At 35.3% G+C, this 13,885-nt stretch overlaps 2 protein-coding genes across 3 annotated transcripts in view; both read right to left on the bottom strand.

The window, feature by feature from the left end:
- Positions 1 to 6,955, bottom strand: part of LOC126812200 (helicase with zinc finger domain 2-like) — a 21,725-nt gene extending 14,770 nt beyond the window's left edge. Inside the window, exon 1 of one of the 2 annotated variants that reach the window (XM_056098700.1) lies at positions 6,694 to 6,955. In XM_056098700.1, coding sequence (XP_055954675.1) covers positions 6,694 to 6,836 — 143 coding nt within the window. In that variant the 5' untranslated portion in view covers positions 6,837 to 6,955. Of the gene's footprint in view, positions 1 to 4,724; positions 4,971 to 6,693 lie in introns of those variants that run through there. The other variant, XM_056098701.1, reaches the window with a different exon arrangement.
- LOC130010870 (zinc finger CCCH domain-containing protein 7B-like) lies at positions 6,871 to 13,885 on the bottom strand. Its single transcript, XM_056099028.1, has 10 exons — positions 13,701 to 13,885; positions 12,929 to 13,086; positions 11,938 to 11,998; positions 9,988 to 11,268; positions 9,416 to 9,689; positions 8,911 to 9,070; positions 8,256 to 8,363; positions 7,504 to 8,003; positions 7,018 to 7,152; positions 6,871 to 6,892 (listed from the first exon to the last, which is right to left on the bottom strand). The coding sequence occupies exons 2-10, from the start codon at positions 12,992 to 12,994 to the stop codon at positions 6,871 to 6,873; spliced, it is 2,607 nt and encodes an 868-aa protein (XP_055955003.1). The 5' UTR covers positions 12,995 to 13,086; positions 13,701 to 13,885.

Below are 13,885 nucleotides of genomic sequence, written 5' to 3'. Positions count from 1 at the left end.
CCCGGCAGCTCACAACTTAAAAAAATTTCCAGGTATTAATCAATTATTAATTGTGAAGTAAAGCATATAGGCCTTGTTAAAGTTATTCGTATGGAATGTGTTCATATTGTGAACTTTGGCCCTCAAAATTGGGCCCCGCATTTTCTACAACCGACCCTGGCTCCAGTTCAACCTACCAAACAAAACCTCAGTTATACAAAATAATTCGCAAAATTGTTTGGAACTGATAGGCTGTCTAGTCAAGGTCCAAGTTACAAGTCTATATCAAACATGTTCATTAATCATGGCTTTACATGTTAATAAATTTGAATAAACGGAATGAAAATAACGGATTTCAATCAGATTGGCGAAAAGGTCTATAATTGTCCCACAAACTGGCCCTGTATGTTTATATTTTAACATATTGATGGTGTTTAAGGTTTTCTATATAAACGAGCTGCGTTCGGTTATCATTGTGTTGAAGATTTCGAAATATGTCTAATTCGACTCTTCACAGGGCCACAACATCAAATTTGATTAAAATATCAACATATCTCTATCATGTTGTTTTTAAATCCACCAATAGATTCACGTTTGTCACCTAAAGATTGTGCAATTTCAATAAGAAGCTTACAGAGAACCTTTATATATTTACCTGTGAGAAATAGATTTTGGTATTATTTCTAAAGATGACAGTGACCTATTGGTTATCAAACTTCGAGGAAAGGACATGCAGCACTCATGAAGTTTCATCTGTATTAAGTAGATTTTATTGTTATTCTGTGGTACTATTTTGTTTATAACACAATGACAAACAAAACATATATTTTCTTGGTTATTGAAAACAGCCCCAACTTTCTCATCTAGATCATCAACAATTGGTATAACAACATCGTTGTATCTAACACAAACATAATCTGATTCTAATTCAATATCTCTTTCTTGGCAAAACTCTGCAGTTAACTCAAATGTTCCTTCCATGGTCACGTTGTTAGTCTTTCCAAAATTCTCACACCAAGTAATCTGCACATCATGAATAAAAATTTGTTCTTGTCCTTTAACAGAACAAGTCACAGATTCCATTGCTAGAATCGGTAACCATAGACTCGCATATTCATTCAAATCTGTATACCTCTTTTTCGATGCTTGTTGAGAACCCAATACCGTAAAGCAACCTATAGGATCTCGTTTGTGCTCCATACATATGATATGTTTACGTGTTAAGAAGTAAAGTTGTATCTGTGGAACCAATAAACCTCTCTTTAAAACTGGGGCTAATTGAACTTTCACGTGCATATCTGGTCTGTATCTAATGAAAAACTTTCTAAAGAACTGAAGTTTTTTCTTGACTCTCAATTCACTCGTTAGGGTTTCTTCTGGGCATTCTCGAAGCATATGACTGACATTTTTGCGTATTTCTTTGAATTCAGAAATTATGTTTTCTGGGTTACTTCCTGAGGCTATGTTTAGCATATGTTGCCATTGCTCACAAGGAACCTCCACCGATTTCATTGGCTCTTTCAACTCAACCGAGGCTACTACATCTGTTGCTATTTCAGTGACATTGTAGATCCGTTCCTCCCACTGCAATTCTACTGTGATATCATCTTTAAAGGGTCGTTTAGAAGGTGCTAAGTATCCCATTTTTATTTTTCTCTGTGAGGATGTGAAACATTTAATGTTTGGAAATACAAGAGTTAATGCGACATCATCCACTTCTTCAATTACAGGATAGTATATCAAAGGTCTTTTTTCTAGGGCGACACTTAAATGTAAAGCGAATACACTGTTGTCGTAACTTTTACTGTTCAAAAAGGCAACATTGCATCTGTGTGCTATATCAGCCATTTCAGATTCCGAATACGGGTTTTCTGTGTTATTGATACACGCTGATACCATTCTGTGTACAACAATATCAAAATATCGTCTAATAGGACTGGTAAAGTGGGTATATTGTGGGAGATTGAGGCTGTAATGTGCGTTTAACAAGGAATCAAAATTAGCAGAACAAACATAAAATGCTCTGTCCTGTATTCTTCTATACTCTACTAAGGCGACAGCTGACTGTGGGTAATTTTCGGGTGAAAGTAATACTTGTATAAAACGTTGCCAGTCACCAAGATCTATTGAATCACACAACCGTGTCCATACATCAAAAGGTACAGTAATAGTGGGGTCAAACTTCAAAGCATTTTCTTCCACATAATTATTTAAACAGGAACACATTCCGGCACAACGGCAAATGTTATCATTACTTGTAAAAGCTCTGGTAAGGGAAACTGAATTAGAAGCAGCAGCAAAGTGTTTTCTTCTCCATGTTTCGGCCTTGTAATCATCTGGAGGTCGTTGTATTCTTAATGGACAACATTGGGGAAATTTAGTTAAAACTAAAGATGCTACCTGGTGATTCGCCATAATCATGAATTCTGCTACCATCAAATGTGCTTGTGCTGATTTACTATCAACTACATCTACCTCGCTATATAAATGAGCTCTACCCATTCGTTTTGCTCTCCATATTCGTGCTATATCAGCTAATTGTTTGATTGACCACGACATTTCATCAGTAGTGTCAGGTCTGTTCAGAATATCTTGCACTTCTTCATAGTTAAATCGTCTTTTTGATTGAATAAATGATTCGCACAACTCGCCTGTGATTATTTCGCCATGTGCATTCACAGTAAGAAAAACCGACGTTGCACGTTTATCGGCGTGTGGCAACAAACTGCACATGGATGTAGAAAATATAGATGGCAACATATGAACAGGTCTTTTGCCGATCGGATAGTATGAGGTTCCCCTCTTGTACGCTACTTTGTCCAAATCTGAATCCTTTTCGATGAAGTGTGATACATCTGCAATATGTATTCCTACAATGAAAGTTCCAGTAAATCCTTCCTCGATACTTAGTGCATCGTCAAGATCTTGTGAATTTGTTGGATCAATGGTGAAGCAATTTTTTTTTGTAAAATCCAATCTCTTTGTGTCTTTATCTTTAGAATGTTGTAAATGTTTAAAACTGCCTTTGAATTTGGTTTGAATATGATGTTCCCTATCTATGATAGACATTCCTGTTTCTATATTGTTTCCCACGGGTTGCACGCCAATAACAATTCCGAGAGGTAACCTACTGTTCTTTTTCCATTTCAAGAATGTCACCAAAAACAGTTTTCCCGCCGGATCAATTGGGTCAATTTCTTCATAGTGATCAAATGATATAGAGTAACCTTGACGTTTATAAACAATGACTTGTCCATCTCTATGGCCAAATTCCTTGTCTTTCAAGGTTAGATTCAAAATGGGAGGAACAGAAGTGCTGATAGGTATCATTAAACCTGTATTGATTGGTTCTGTACGACAGACAAAGACTTTATATCTCGGATTCATGGCTCTGTTCAAAATACCTACAACTTCTCCATATATTTCAACTGGTTTGTTATCAAATAAATCTTTGTCAGGTTTTCTTAAATTCGGTAAGATTAGCACAACTACTTCATCGTTATTCAAGGCCCGGCCACAAAATGTTCTGCTTCTGATCTTTATTTCTTTAATAGTTGAGGTGAAATCCATTACTCTAGCATATCTTACTTCAGAACTTGTGTTTATGATGCAGCGCTTGTAATTTTCAGGGTCATCTTCAAGAAGTTTTCTCAATTCATCTTTTTTATATTCGGTTCGTTTAAACCTACTGAAGCTTGGGTCACCATCGTCATCTTCAAATTCCTCATCCGAGGAATCGCTTAGGTTATCAGCGGCATCCTTTTCTGTTAACAGAATTCTTTTTGATTCTTTACTGATGGGATAAATAACAGCCCGACCTCGCTCCTCCCTAACCCCATATTTCATTGTCCCCTTCGCTTCTGTTCTCCTTTTGGCTGCTCTATCTTGTGCGGGCATCAATATATCGTTGCTGGTTGTCGGACAATGAAGTTTTTCTCCAAGTTTTTGTATGATTTCATCAGGTTTCATTCTAAAATCGTCCCAGTCATCATAGTCTTCATTTTCAATTGTTTCCGATGTGTTTTGTTGTAATTCACCATATTTAAAAGGCTTTCCGAGTCTTTTCTGAACATCATCGGGTAATTGCATTGGGTGTTCCTCGTGTGAACGTGAAGTGTGGTTTATGTGCAAAATGCCACGTTGTGATGGGATTTCATTCTTAATATTAGAATTCTTTCTGTTCCAGACACCCATTGGTTCTGAATGCGGTATAGAATCTAGTTTATAAGATTCTTGTTTTCTAGACCAGCTCTGATCTGATAATTTCCTAATTTCTGCACCTAACGGCGACGATTCTCTCTCCTCTACGGCCTGTTTTATTTCCGTATAAGACCACTGTGACAAAAGTGAACCCAATTCGTGACACTGCTTTATATATTTTTTCCATATACCACTACATTCTCCGATTGTACAAAGTGCTATAGGATCCCCAACAACTGCTACAAGAGACTGGGCGCGGGTTAGAGCTGTATTTAACATGTTGGGTTCAGAGAGAAAGCCATATTCTCCCATATTAATATCTTCTACCCCTTGTAAACATTTCTTCATATGATCGCGTTCACACAATTGCAGTGTCCTAACAGTGCTGATGAATAAGATCCTAAATTGTTTTCCTGAAAGCAGATTAAATTTTATAGATATACGATAAGGCTTCCATTAATAAGAAAGCAAATCCACATTATAAAAGTCTACAGCTGAAAATTGTAAATAATTCCATCAGATATAAAATAGCAACATTGTTTTACCTTGTATATTGTATATTCTTTCTACATTCACATTTCTTAGTTTGTTTATCCTTAATTTCTTTCTTATCAGGGCGACTTGTTGTGAATATGGAGCTACAACTTGGATATCTTCTGATTTCCTCTCGCCCCATTCCTTTGGCCAGTTGTTAAAAATATATGAAACACCATTTACTATTTCATCTGCTTCTTCCTCGTTGTAGAAAGACGTACTGTCATTGGTCTGTACTTCCTTACCAAACACAGAGAAAAAGTTAATAGGATTTAAAGTTATATTTGGCAAATTTGATCTACAGATTAAATGGTCTTCATTGCCATAAAACGTAGCTGAAATGAACTTTAAAAGCTGGCAATGAGAACGGTAATTTTGGTTTAGAAATATACTGATACTTTCATAGCTCTGCTTTCTTTGTTTACAGTATCTTTCATAATAGGTATGTAATCGTTCCAGGATAGATCGGCCAAACATCTGACGCTTCGCTTCGGAACTGTAAATTTTAGGATTCATTTGTCTGTGATCACCTGTTAAAACTATACACGTCTTGGCATCTGCTAGCGTTAGTGGTATCAACGCCTGACATTCTAAAGATTGTGCTGCTTCATCAAGAAAAATGTGTGAAAAAAATCCTCTAATACCATTAATAGTTGTCAAATGTATGGCTGTCTCAACGGTCGTTATAACAATTCTCTTCTTTAAGAGGTCATCTTTAGTTGGTAAATAAAACGAACCCAGTTTTTTAGAGAACAACATATACGGGTGGCATTCTGTAGGAACAGTATCATATCTCTTATAGGGGGCATAAATATGAAGAGCTATAGATTGTTTTCCCTTTTCCTTTAAGAAATCTCCAAGATACTTAATATAATATATATCTGCGGCGCTGAAAAGATAAATTCACAAAAAAAGTTTACCGGTAGAGCCTAATCCGCGAATGACACACAGTACATATTGCAAACAAACAATAACGAATGAATATTATTTTGATTAACATTTACATTCTCCAATGTCAGCTATTTCATTTTCTTCATATTTCCAAAGATGGTCCAATTCCATTCAAAATTTACAAAGAAATAACAAATATTCGGCATCCAATGTAGAAGGTTTTTAAGATATTCTCAACAGTCTCCTTCTTATCCGACTGAATCCAAGATTGGAGATATTTTGATTTTGTGTTCTTAATTAAATGTTAAATAATCAATTTGAGTATATATTAGCGTCGATTAAGGTTATGCTTTCCGAAAAATGCAAATGACAAACAGTCTTTGATTTTTAGATTTTACCTATTAGTGTAAGTACAGATGAGAATGCGTGATTGGGGTTGGTGCTGAAATAAGTATTTGGTAGCCTCGGCCAATGTTTCTGTTTTTCCTGTACCAAATGGTCCATACACTATCAGTGGTGGCGAATAATCCTTTTTTGTTACCATATGTTTAACTGCTTTTGTTTGATCCCCATTTAATTTATCAGACCTATTTATATAAAAACCTTAAATAGTGGAGGTACTACATCAAAACATACACCCACCCTACAGCTTTCCCATCCAGAGTGTAATGGAAAATTATCCGCTTTTTTATATGCTTCTTTACAATACTTTTATAAATATAGACTCTGTTTAAATATACGACTCTATATTACATTGATGATATCAGTCAATTTCAGTTATATTTCGATTAGCTCCAATGATAACGTTTAGCCTTTACTCAAGACTCTTTAAGGTTTCCAGATGGACATAATATATATCATTCCAAAAACATTGTAGTGTAGGAAAATGAGTGTTTATGATACATTTCTTAAAAGTAACACAGGGTACAATTTTATGGATACACAATTACTGAGTTTAATACTAAGCGACGTATTAAACTCAGTAATTGTGTGTCCATAAAATTGTACCTTGTGTTAATATTTTAATTAATAAATGCCTATCAAAGAAGTTACTTAAAATTATATGTCAATACTTAATGGTCTACTTACTTAATATCTCGTTCATGTTCATTCCAATTCAAAACATTTAACTTAGAGAGATTTGGAAATACAATATCAACATCACTTAATCTATCGACAGAATAGTGCATTCTACAGAATGTACCCCGATTCATCTGAAATTGGATCTCCATTTCAACATCTGTATCTGGCTTTAATTCCAGTTGTTTAACCGTGGTTGGGTGTAGCTCTAAATATATATAATTTTTTCCAATCCCTTTAAACTTATCTCTTTTAGCAATACCGACTTCGTAAACGCGGTTATCAGGTGCGTCTTTCGGCTTTATTAAAGCCCCCTGGACAGACTCTAGAAACAACCGACCCTCATCAGTGTCTTCGGATAGGTCTTCTGTTAAACTTATTCTAGCAAAAAGTTCACCAGATTGAGCAAATATAAATGTTTCGTCTTCAATTACGCCTGTAACTGTTACCTTGGTAACAAGATTGTATCTACAAAATAGATGACAAAAATACCAACATATCAATAGGTATGAACGGACATTTTACATCAAAAAATAGAGAGTGAATTAACTTATCTTGATGAACAATGGGAATTAAAGGCTTTTGGTACAAAATTAAACTGTTATCAAAGACCGATTCTCTCTAGACAAATGGTAGGCTATGTTCCTAAAATGGGTAGCATTACTGACGTGTGCGCAACAAATGCCACAACAGTATGGACTGGGATTTTAGAAGTCTCAAGTCACTGGGTAGAAGATAAGATACAGGTAAATTGTACTAAAGCAGTCAAATGAAAATGAAATTAAATTGAAAACTAACTCATTAGAGAACAATACTAACCTTGCTATGATATTACGTCTGGTCAGTTCCTCACTATAGAGTAGTTTGTGCATCTTATGTTGATAGTTATAACGATTTAAAGGAAAATCTCTGTTGTAAAAAGCATGCAGTCTATCTTCTTCGTCAGCTTGTTTATATTCAGTTAGTAATTTCCCAGTAAACTCGTCTTCAACTAAACTTGGGTCAGTTATTATTTCTCGGGTATATTTGGTCCATACCTCAGCTTCGCACTTAGGTTCATTTGCAATATTATGCTCTTCTTCACAGGTTTCAACGGTTAACTTTCGCACAATAGCTGGCCCCGAACCAAACTCAAAAACAACCCATTGTACAAAATAGCCATCTCTAAAACTTCGAAAATGAACATTGATGGTAAATGGGTTTGAATTGGATTGGTCTAACTTGGTCCCATCAATGAACTGTAGATGTTCTGTGGATGTACTGATATTAAAATTATGTCGATCTCTATTAAGTAACAAACATATTCTCTTCACTGGCAGCTAAACAAAGATAAGAAAATATTTTAACGTAGAATTAATTATATAAAACTCAAAATAATTACTGGATCATAACCTTTAAGGCATGTTTATGTTATACGACGTTTCTAGTACGTACTTTCCGTCAAAACGAAACTACTGTTATAACGCCATTCTGATACATACCTGCGTTTATTGGGGGCAAACAAAGTCAATTATATTTCTCCGTGTCATTAATCCATATATGGTGTTTCATGGTATACTAAATATATTTACCTCCGGGTTAATTTTGACAGTAAACTTCCATATGTGCTTCTTTTTGGTCAACCTTACATTTAAATCTTTGTCACAAGAAATGGAAATGCCGTTTCTCTCCTTACATAACTGTAAATTAAAGATAGTCATATTAAACAGTAAATAGCTCGGGTCAACCGTTTTACTGGCACAAACTCTTACACTAATAGTGACGTTTTTCTCTGATCTCATCCATTTTCCAGAATCGTTGTGGTCTGCATTCAGTTGAGTGTTATATAATATGTTTGCCCCTGTCTTGTTTGCTCGCTATTCTTTATTTATTATTTTACAAAATTCTATCTGAATTATCGCCCTTATTATTGTTACGTCTTTATTGTAAATCATTATTATTTTTCATTTAGAATGAAGCCTGTATTATTACAGACCCGTGGCTGTAAACCCATTGGACGCTTAGGACTGGCTCCCGAAATCATTCACTTGATTTGATATTTGTTGTTTATTCCTTGCCATATCTATAAATGGTAGCCTGTCTTGTCAACAGGTTGTCTAATGGGTTTTGTTTTGTGTGTAGTGCGGTTCTCCTGTAGTTACTATTATTTCAAGAATTTTTCCGCTAACACTATTCTTGCGGTATGTTTTAAAAAGTCGACTTAAGAAAATGTTTCGACAAACTTACCACACGATCAGCATACGACATAAACTGAATATCTTTCAACATGTTTCTTTTCATCTGTCTATGGGTATATCTTTCATTCCATTCATTTAATTCTGGTTGTCCATGTGCATCTTGACAATAATTAAACTGATCGGAGACATGAGAGTATGGACAATCAGTTCTGTAAAACATGTTCATGACATTAAATACACTAAGTCCAGTTAGTCAATGCTCTGACTGGTTTACTAATACACGATTTTCTATCTACTGAATATCCTGACCATTGAAACGATCTCAACATGATATACAGTTAAAAAAATGAGCCAAACAACTGACAGGTATAGCCATTATTATATTTCAAGGATAAGACCATAACTCTGCATGAGATTACTGGGGGATTATGATAGTGTTCATGTTTATGAACTATGTATTTCTCTCTCCCATTAAGGTAATTAGCTGAAGATTTAGAACAAAGGGGCATATTGTTATCACAGCATTGTGTCCTTGTTCAAACACATTGACTTACTTGGAACACAGCTGATAAACTTTAATATCTTTATTCCAGGGTGGTTGTCGGAAGTTCCATTGCTGAACTATATCAGCTTCTACATTGAATTTATGGTCACTAGTTTCTGTGTGTTTATTTATATCCTTTAAGTTATCAAATTGGATAGAACAATCTTCACAATAATAATTTCTTAATTTAACATCGGCTGGTAACAATACTGGTCCAGATGACTGTAGGGTTGGCTCCTTATACGTCTCATGTACATCGGGATTAACCATATCATCTAGTGTTTCTGAAATAGAAGACATTTAAAATAAGGCATTTCAATATATAGATAAAAGGATGTATATGAATCATAGTACAGGTGTCCAGTTTTCAGGGGTGCTTACTGGATATGTAATTTTTATAAGTGTGTTAAAATACAAAAAAAAACCCTAAAACCATCAAAAATGGCACGCCACTCTTTTCCATTCATTGTCATCTGCCATTCGCATCTTATACCATGCCTAAAGTACACCTAAATATTTGAATGGACGACAGACGATGGTATCGTCAAACATATTAAATTATAGATAATATTCTTAACTTACTGCCATTTTTTACCATCCACTTCCATATCTCAATCTCAATAGGACTATGTGCAAAATTGCACTTGTCTTTATAGCAACGACTCCGATTGGGTTTCAAATCTTCACAAATTGTAAACTTTAAGTTCTTTGGAATGTGAGGAGGTAATGGACTGATGATGCATCTATCAGGATCTAACCGGTATACCCAATCTTTTTTAATATTGTGTAGACCACACTTCTGCTGCTCCTTGCCCGATTTCAAACAAAGCTTACATAGTCTGGTGATTTTATAAGGACATGGTTTAAATCTGTTGCTCTCATGATTGTCAGTATTCAGTAAGGATTTCGGTCTTTGCAATGTTTGACCTTTGAAATTGGTGTCCGAACTTCTGGTAGCATGTTCTGGGATTTCATTAGTGGGCAACTCGTTAGTAATCATGTGACATACTCTAACAATCTCTTCTCTTGTAACTTGACAATGGTGTTCAACATTCCAGATTTCATTTTCTATTTCGCTGTGTGCATATACACAATTATTCTTTTTTCTATCGTTACAATGTTTTAAATATTTACATATTCTGAATGCTGCATGTCTTGGTAGATTAGGCTTGTTATCTATAAGAGTTATCTTCGAGTGATTGGAATGTACCAGAATTTTGTTTTCCTCCCAACAGTGCTTTTGTTGACAAAACCCATGGATATTTTCAAGGTTAGTTTTTGGTGGGTTTCCTTCGTAGCATTTCTGGCACATGAGGATGAATGTACCTCTGAACTCATTTAAAAGTCGTTCAAGATTTAAACGTAATATAAATTTAGAGATATGGAATTTGCTATTTTTCTCTAAATTCCAAAAGTACTGTTCAAATACATTGTGAGCAAACGAACATCTCTTCTCTCCCCCTTTGCACTGAAATATGCTTTTGCACAGACCGTAAGACTTGATTGAGTTAGAATGATTAAATCTCTTTCTGATTTGAAACCACAGAGTTCCCCGTTTATGTTTTGCCGCAAGCTTATTGAAAAGACAGGAATGTCCATCTATTTCATTATATGTATACATTCCTGGAATACCAGTAAACGTAAAGCATTTCTCACAGACCAATCGAAATTCACATGAGTCCACTGTGGTGTCCTTTAGCTGGAACGTATTGTGAGTTTCGTTTCCGTGGGGCGTGCCTCTAATGATACCAGCAGAACTCCCATCTGTACCACAAATTGCTAAATTAGGACATGACATGGCCTGAAACTTGTTTAAATTCGACGGAATTTTTGCATCTGTGGCTTCGGTAGTTCCTCCTTTTGCTGTAGAGAATACATTAACGTTAGAACATCAAAGAGTTGATGAACAAAAATATGTTATAAAAAGTACATGTAACTATTGGGAATGGATGTACTGAAAACATTGGTTATAAAGCTAAGAAATGTGTCAAGGTCGTTGTTCTGGACACTTTCACAGTTTGTCATACAAATTAGAACGACTTAGACCTGGGAGAATAGGGTAGTAATAATGTTTCTGTTCCAATTTTGTGTTCTATGGTAACTCCGGTAAAGAGTCAGGCGGACCAGGAATTACTTTCAATGTAATGACAATTAATTACAGGGCTAAAAATAAGAAAGCAATTGTAACGATTACATTTAAAAAGTAATGATAATGGTAATGTAGTTAATAACATTGGCAATGTAATGGCCCGAGTCCTGCTAACCGCCATGAGGAGCCCTTCATGTGTGTTGAGCTAATGACTAGCGGTTGTGAGAACATTGAGAGACTAAAACGTTCAGTAGACTCTGCAGATGATAAACCAAGAATATACTTAGGCTTCGGTGTGGTATATGGACAGCGACTAGCAAAAAATGCAAGCTAACATGGATTCTACCTCAATCAAGTTTGTATATGGTTTAGTCCAAATACATCGTCAAATCACGCAGTTTGTACACGGGAAGACATCTTTAAGAAATAATTGTATGTCCTACCTTTTTTCTTTTTCCTCTCTTTCTTGTGGCTACAATATTCAAATTCCAATTCTCCATTATCCTATTTAAAAAGAGGTAATAAGACAGATACACTTTAATTTTAAATAAACCCTTTCAAAAGCAACGTCATTTGCGATCTATTTTAAAGTCTTCACAGTTGAAAACGGAAGTTTATGCTATGCATCGTGCATGTTTGACTTGATTTTACAGACGAATAAAAATTATTATACCCACAATGTTTTTATATTGGGTAGAAAACATGTAGGTCTAATCTTTAAATGAAAGTTGATCACTATAGTTCTCCCCTGCCACAAGTTCACGTTCAGGGTCAAAGTAAAGATCGTAAGGTCATAACCCTTTAAAACACCAAAATACAGTATAATGTCGAATTTGGAATTATTGTGACATGGCCTTTCCAGCAATACGCAATTCACCAATGTTGAATAGAGGCGGCCCACACATTTTGGGAAAAATCGTCAAATTTGAATGGGCCATACCCCAGGGACCGTTGCTCCGAACAACCGAAATTTGGAATATCAGCTTTGCTAGCCAACATGATACAGAATGACTTGAAACGGGAAACATATACTACCTTGTATTGTGCTCACTGCTCACGTGTTTTGAAATGGATGGAAACTGTAATTATTAATTATGGGAATTCTGTATTACCATAGTACGTTTCTATTACCTTCTGACCAATGTTTAGACCTCTCCGTAAAGGTTTTCCCCGGAAAGATGTCTCGTTAACAATACAATGCGTAAAATGGGGGGTAATCAATAATTCTCCATCTAAAACCCCTTAATTCGCTTTCCATGACCAAACCAATAATTCCTCGCCACGATTGAACACATCAATTGTATGCCTCAAAAACAGATATGACTTATTTTACATGAAATACATACAACAGTTCCCATCTTTATCAGCAGATATGCCGATGTTCATTAAATAATTAAAGTTTCTATTTATAAAAAAATAAATCAACTTATTAACCTTATCGATATCCTCTGTTTCCTCATTATCTGATAAAAGTTGTAACTGCTGGTGTTGTTCGGACATCCTGGTTGTCTCATACAAGTTGGTTTATATTGATACTATCTGTTGCCTTCAATTTTAAATAGGCTAAGATTCATAATAAGGTTCAATTGAATCTGAAAAAATGACAATAGTCTATTCGTTACACTCCAATTGACTTTTGATAACTTGTAGGCCTATAGCCTTTCGGTTTTTTTAAAGCAAAATCATTCAGATTAGGGTTAACCCGTATTTGAGCTAAAGCAAGCCAACAGTGAGACTGATGATACACTTGCATATTTTTCTACTCGTAGGGACAGCTGCTAATGACCATTATAGTGCAATGGCCGAGAAAGCACCAACACCTCCAGTACATGTTTTGTAGCGGAGTTGACAGGAAGCACGGGAAAGATTGTATACGTAAATCGAACATTTTACTATACAATTTCATGAAGCACAGTTAGTTTTTACCTGATTGTTTTTCTCTGTTGTTGTATATATTAACTGGCGTGGCGAACATAGATTGTTAGGTGTGAAGCTACGATCGTCGACGTCAAGTTGTCCGGCCCCCCAAAAAATTGAATAATCGCAGTATACCACCTCAACTTTGTGTACACCGCGTCAACTTTGTGGTGACGTTTAGATCAATCAATTCTATACAGAAATAGACTAATTTGATATACTGACTTCAAGGACTCCAATGATATTTAACTAGTATAATCTCAACAATTTAAAATGTTAAAAAACTTACCAAATTATACAACAGGACACAATTTACTGTACTATACAGATATTAAGCTTACATTATGACAACAGCAATATTAAATAGTAAGCTGACGGATATTATATTCATGTCCAAAACAATTCGTCGAATCCTACTTTCTGTTTAGTTAACGATTGTATTTCCGTGATGACGTGATCTAATTTAATCAAAGG

Source organism: Patella vulgata, chromosome 2 (assembly GCF_932274485.2).
Source record: "Patella vulgata chromosome 2, xgPatVulg1.2, whole genome shotgun sequence".
NCBI classification, from domain to species: Eukaryota; Metazoa; Mollusca; class Gastropoda; family Patellidae; genus Patella; species Patella vulgata.
The sequence above is the reverse complement of the archived record's forward strand: the minus strand, read 5'-3'. Positions and strand labels throughout refer to the sequence as shown.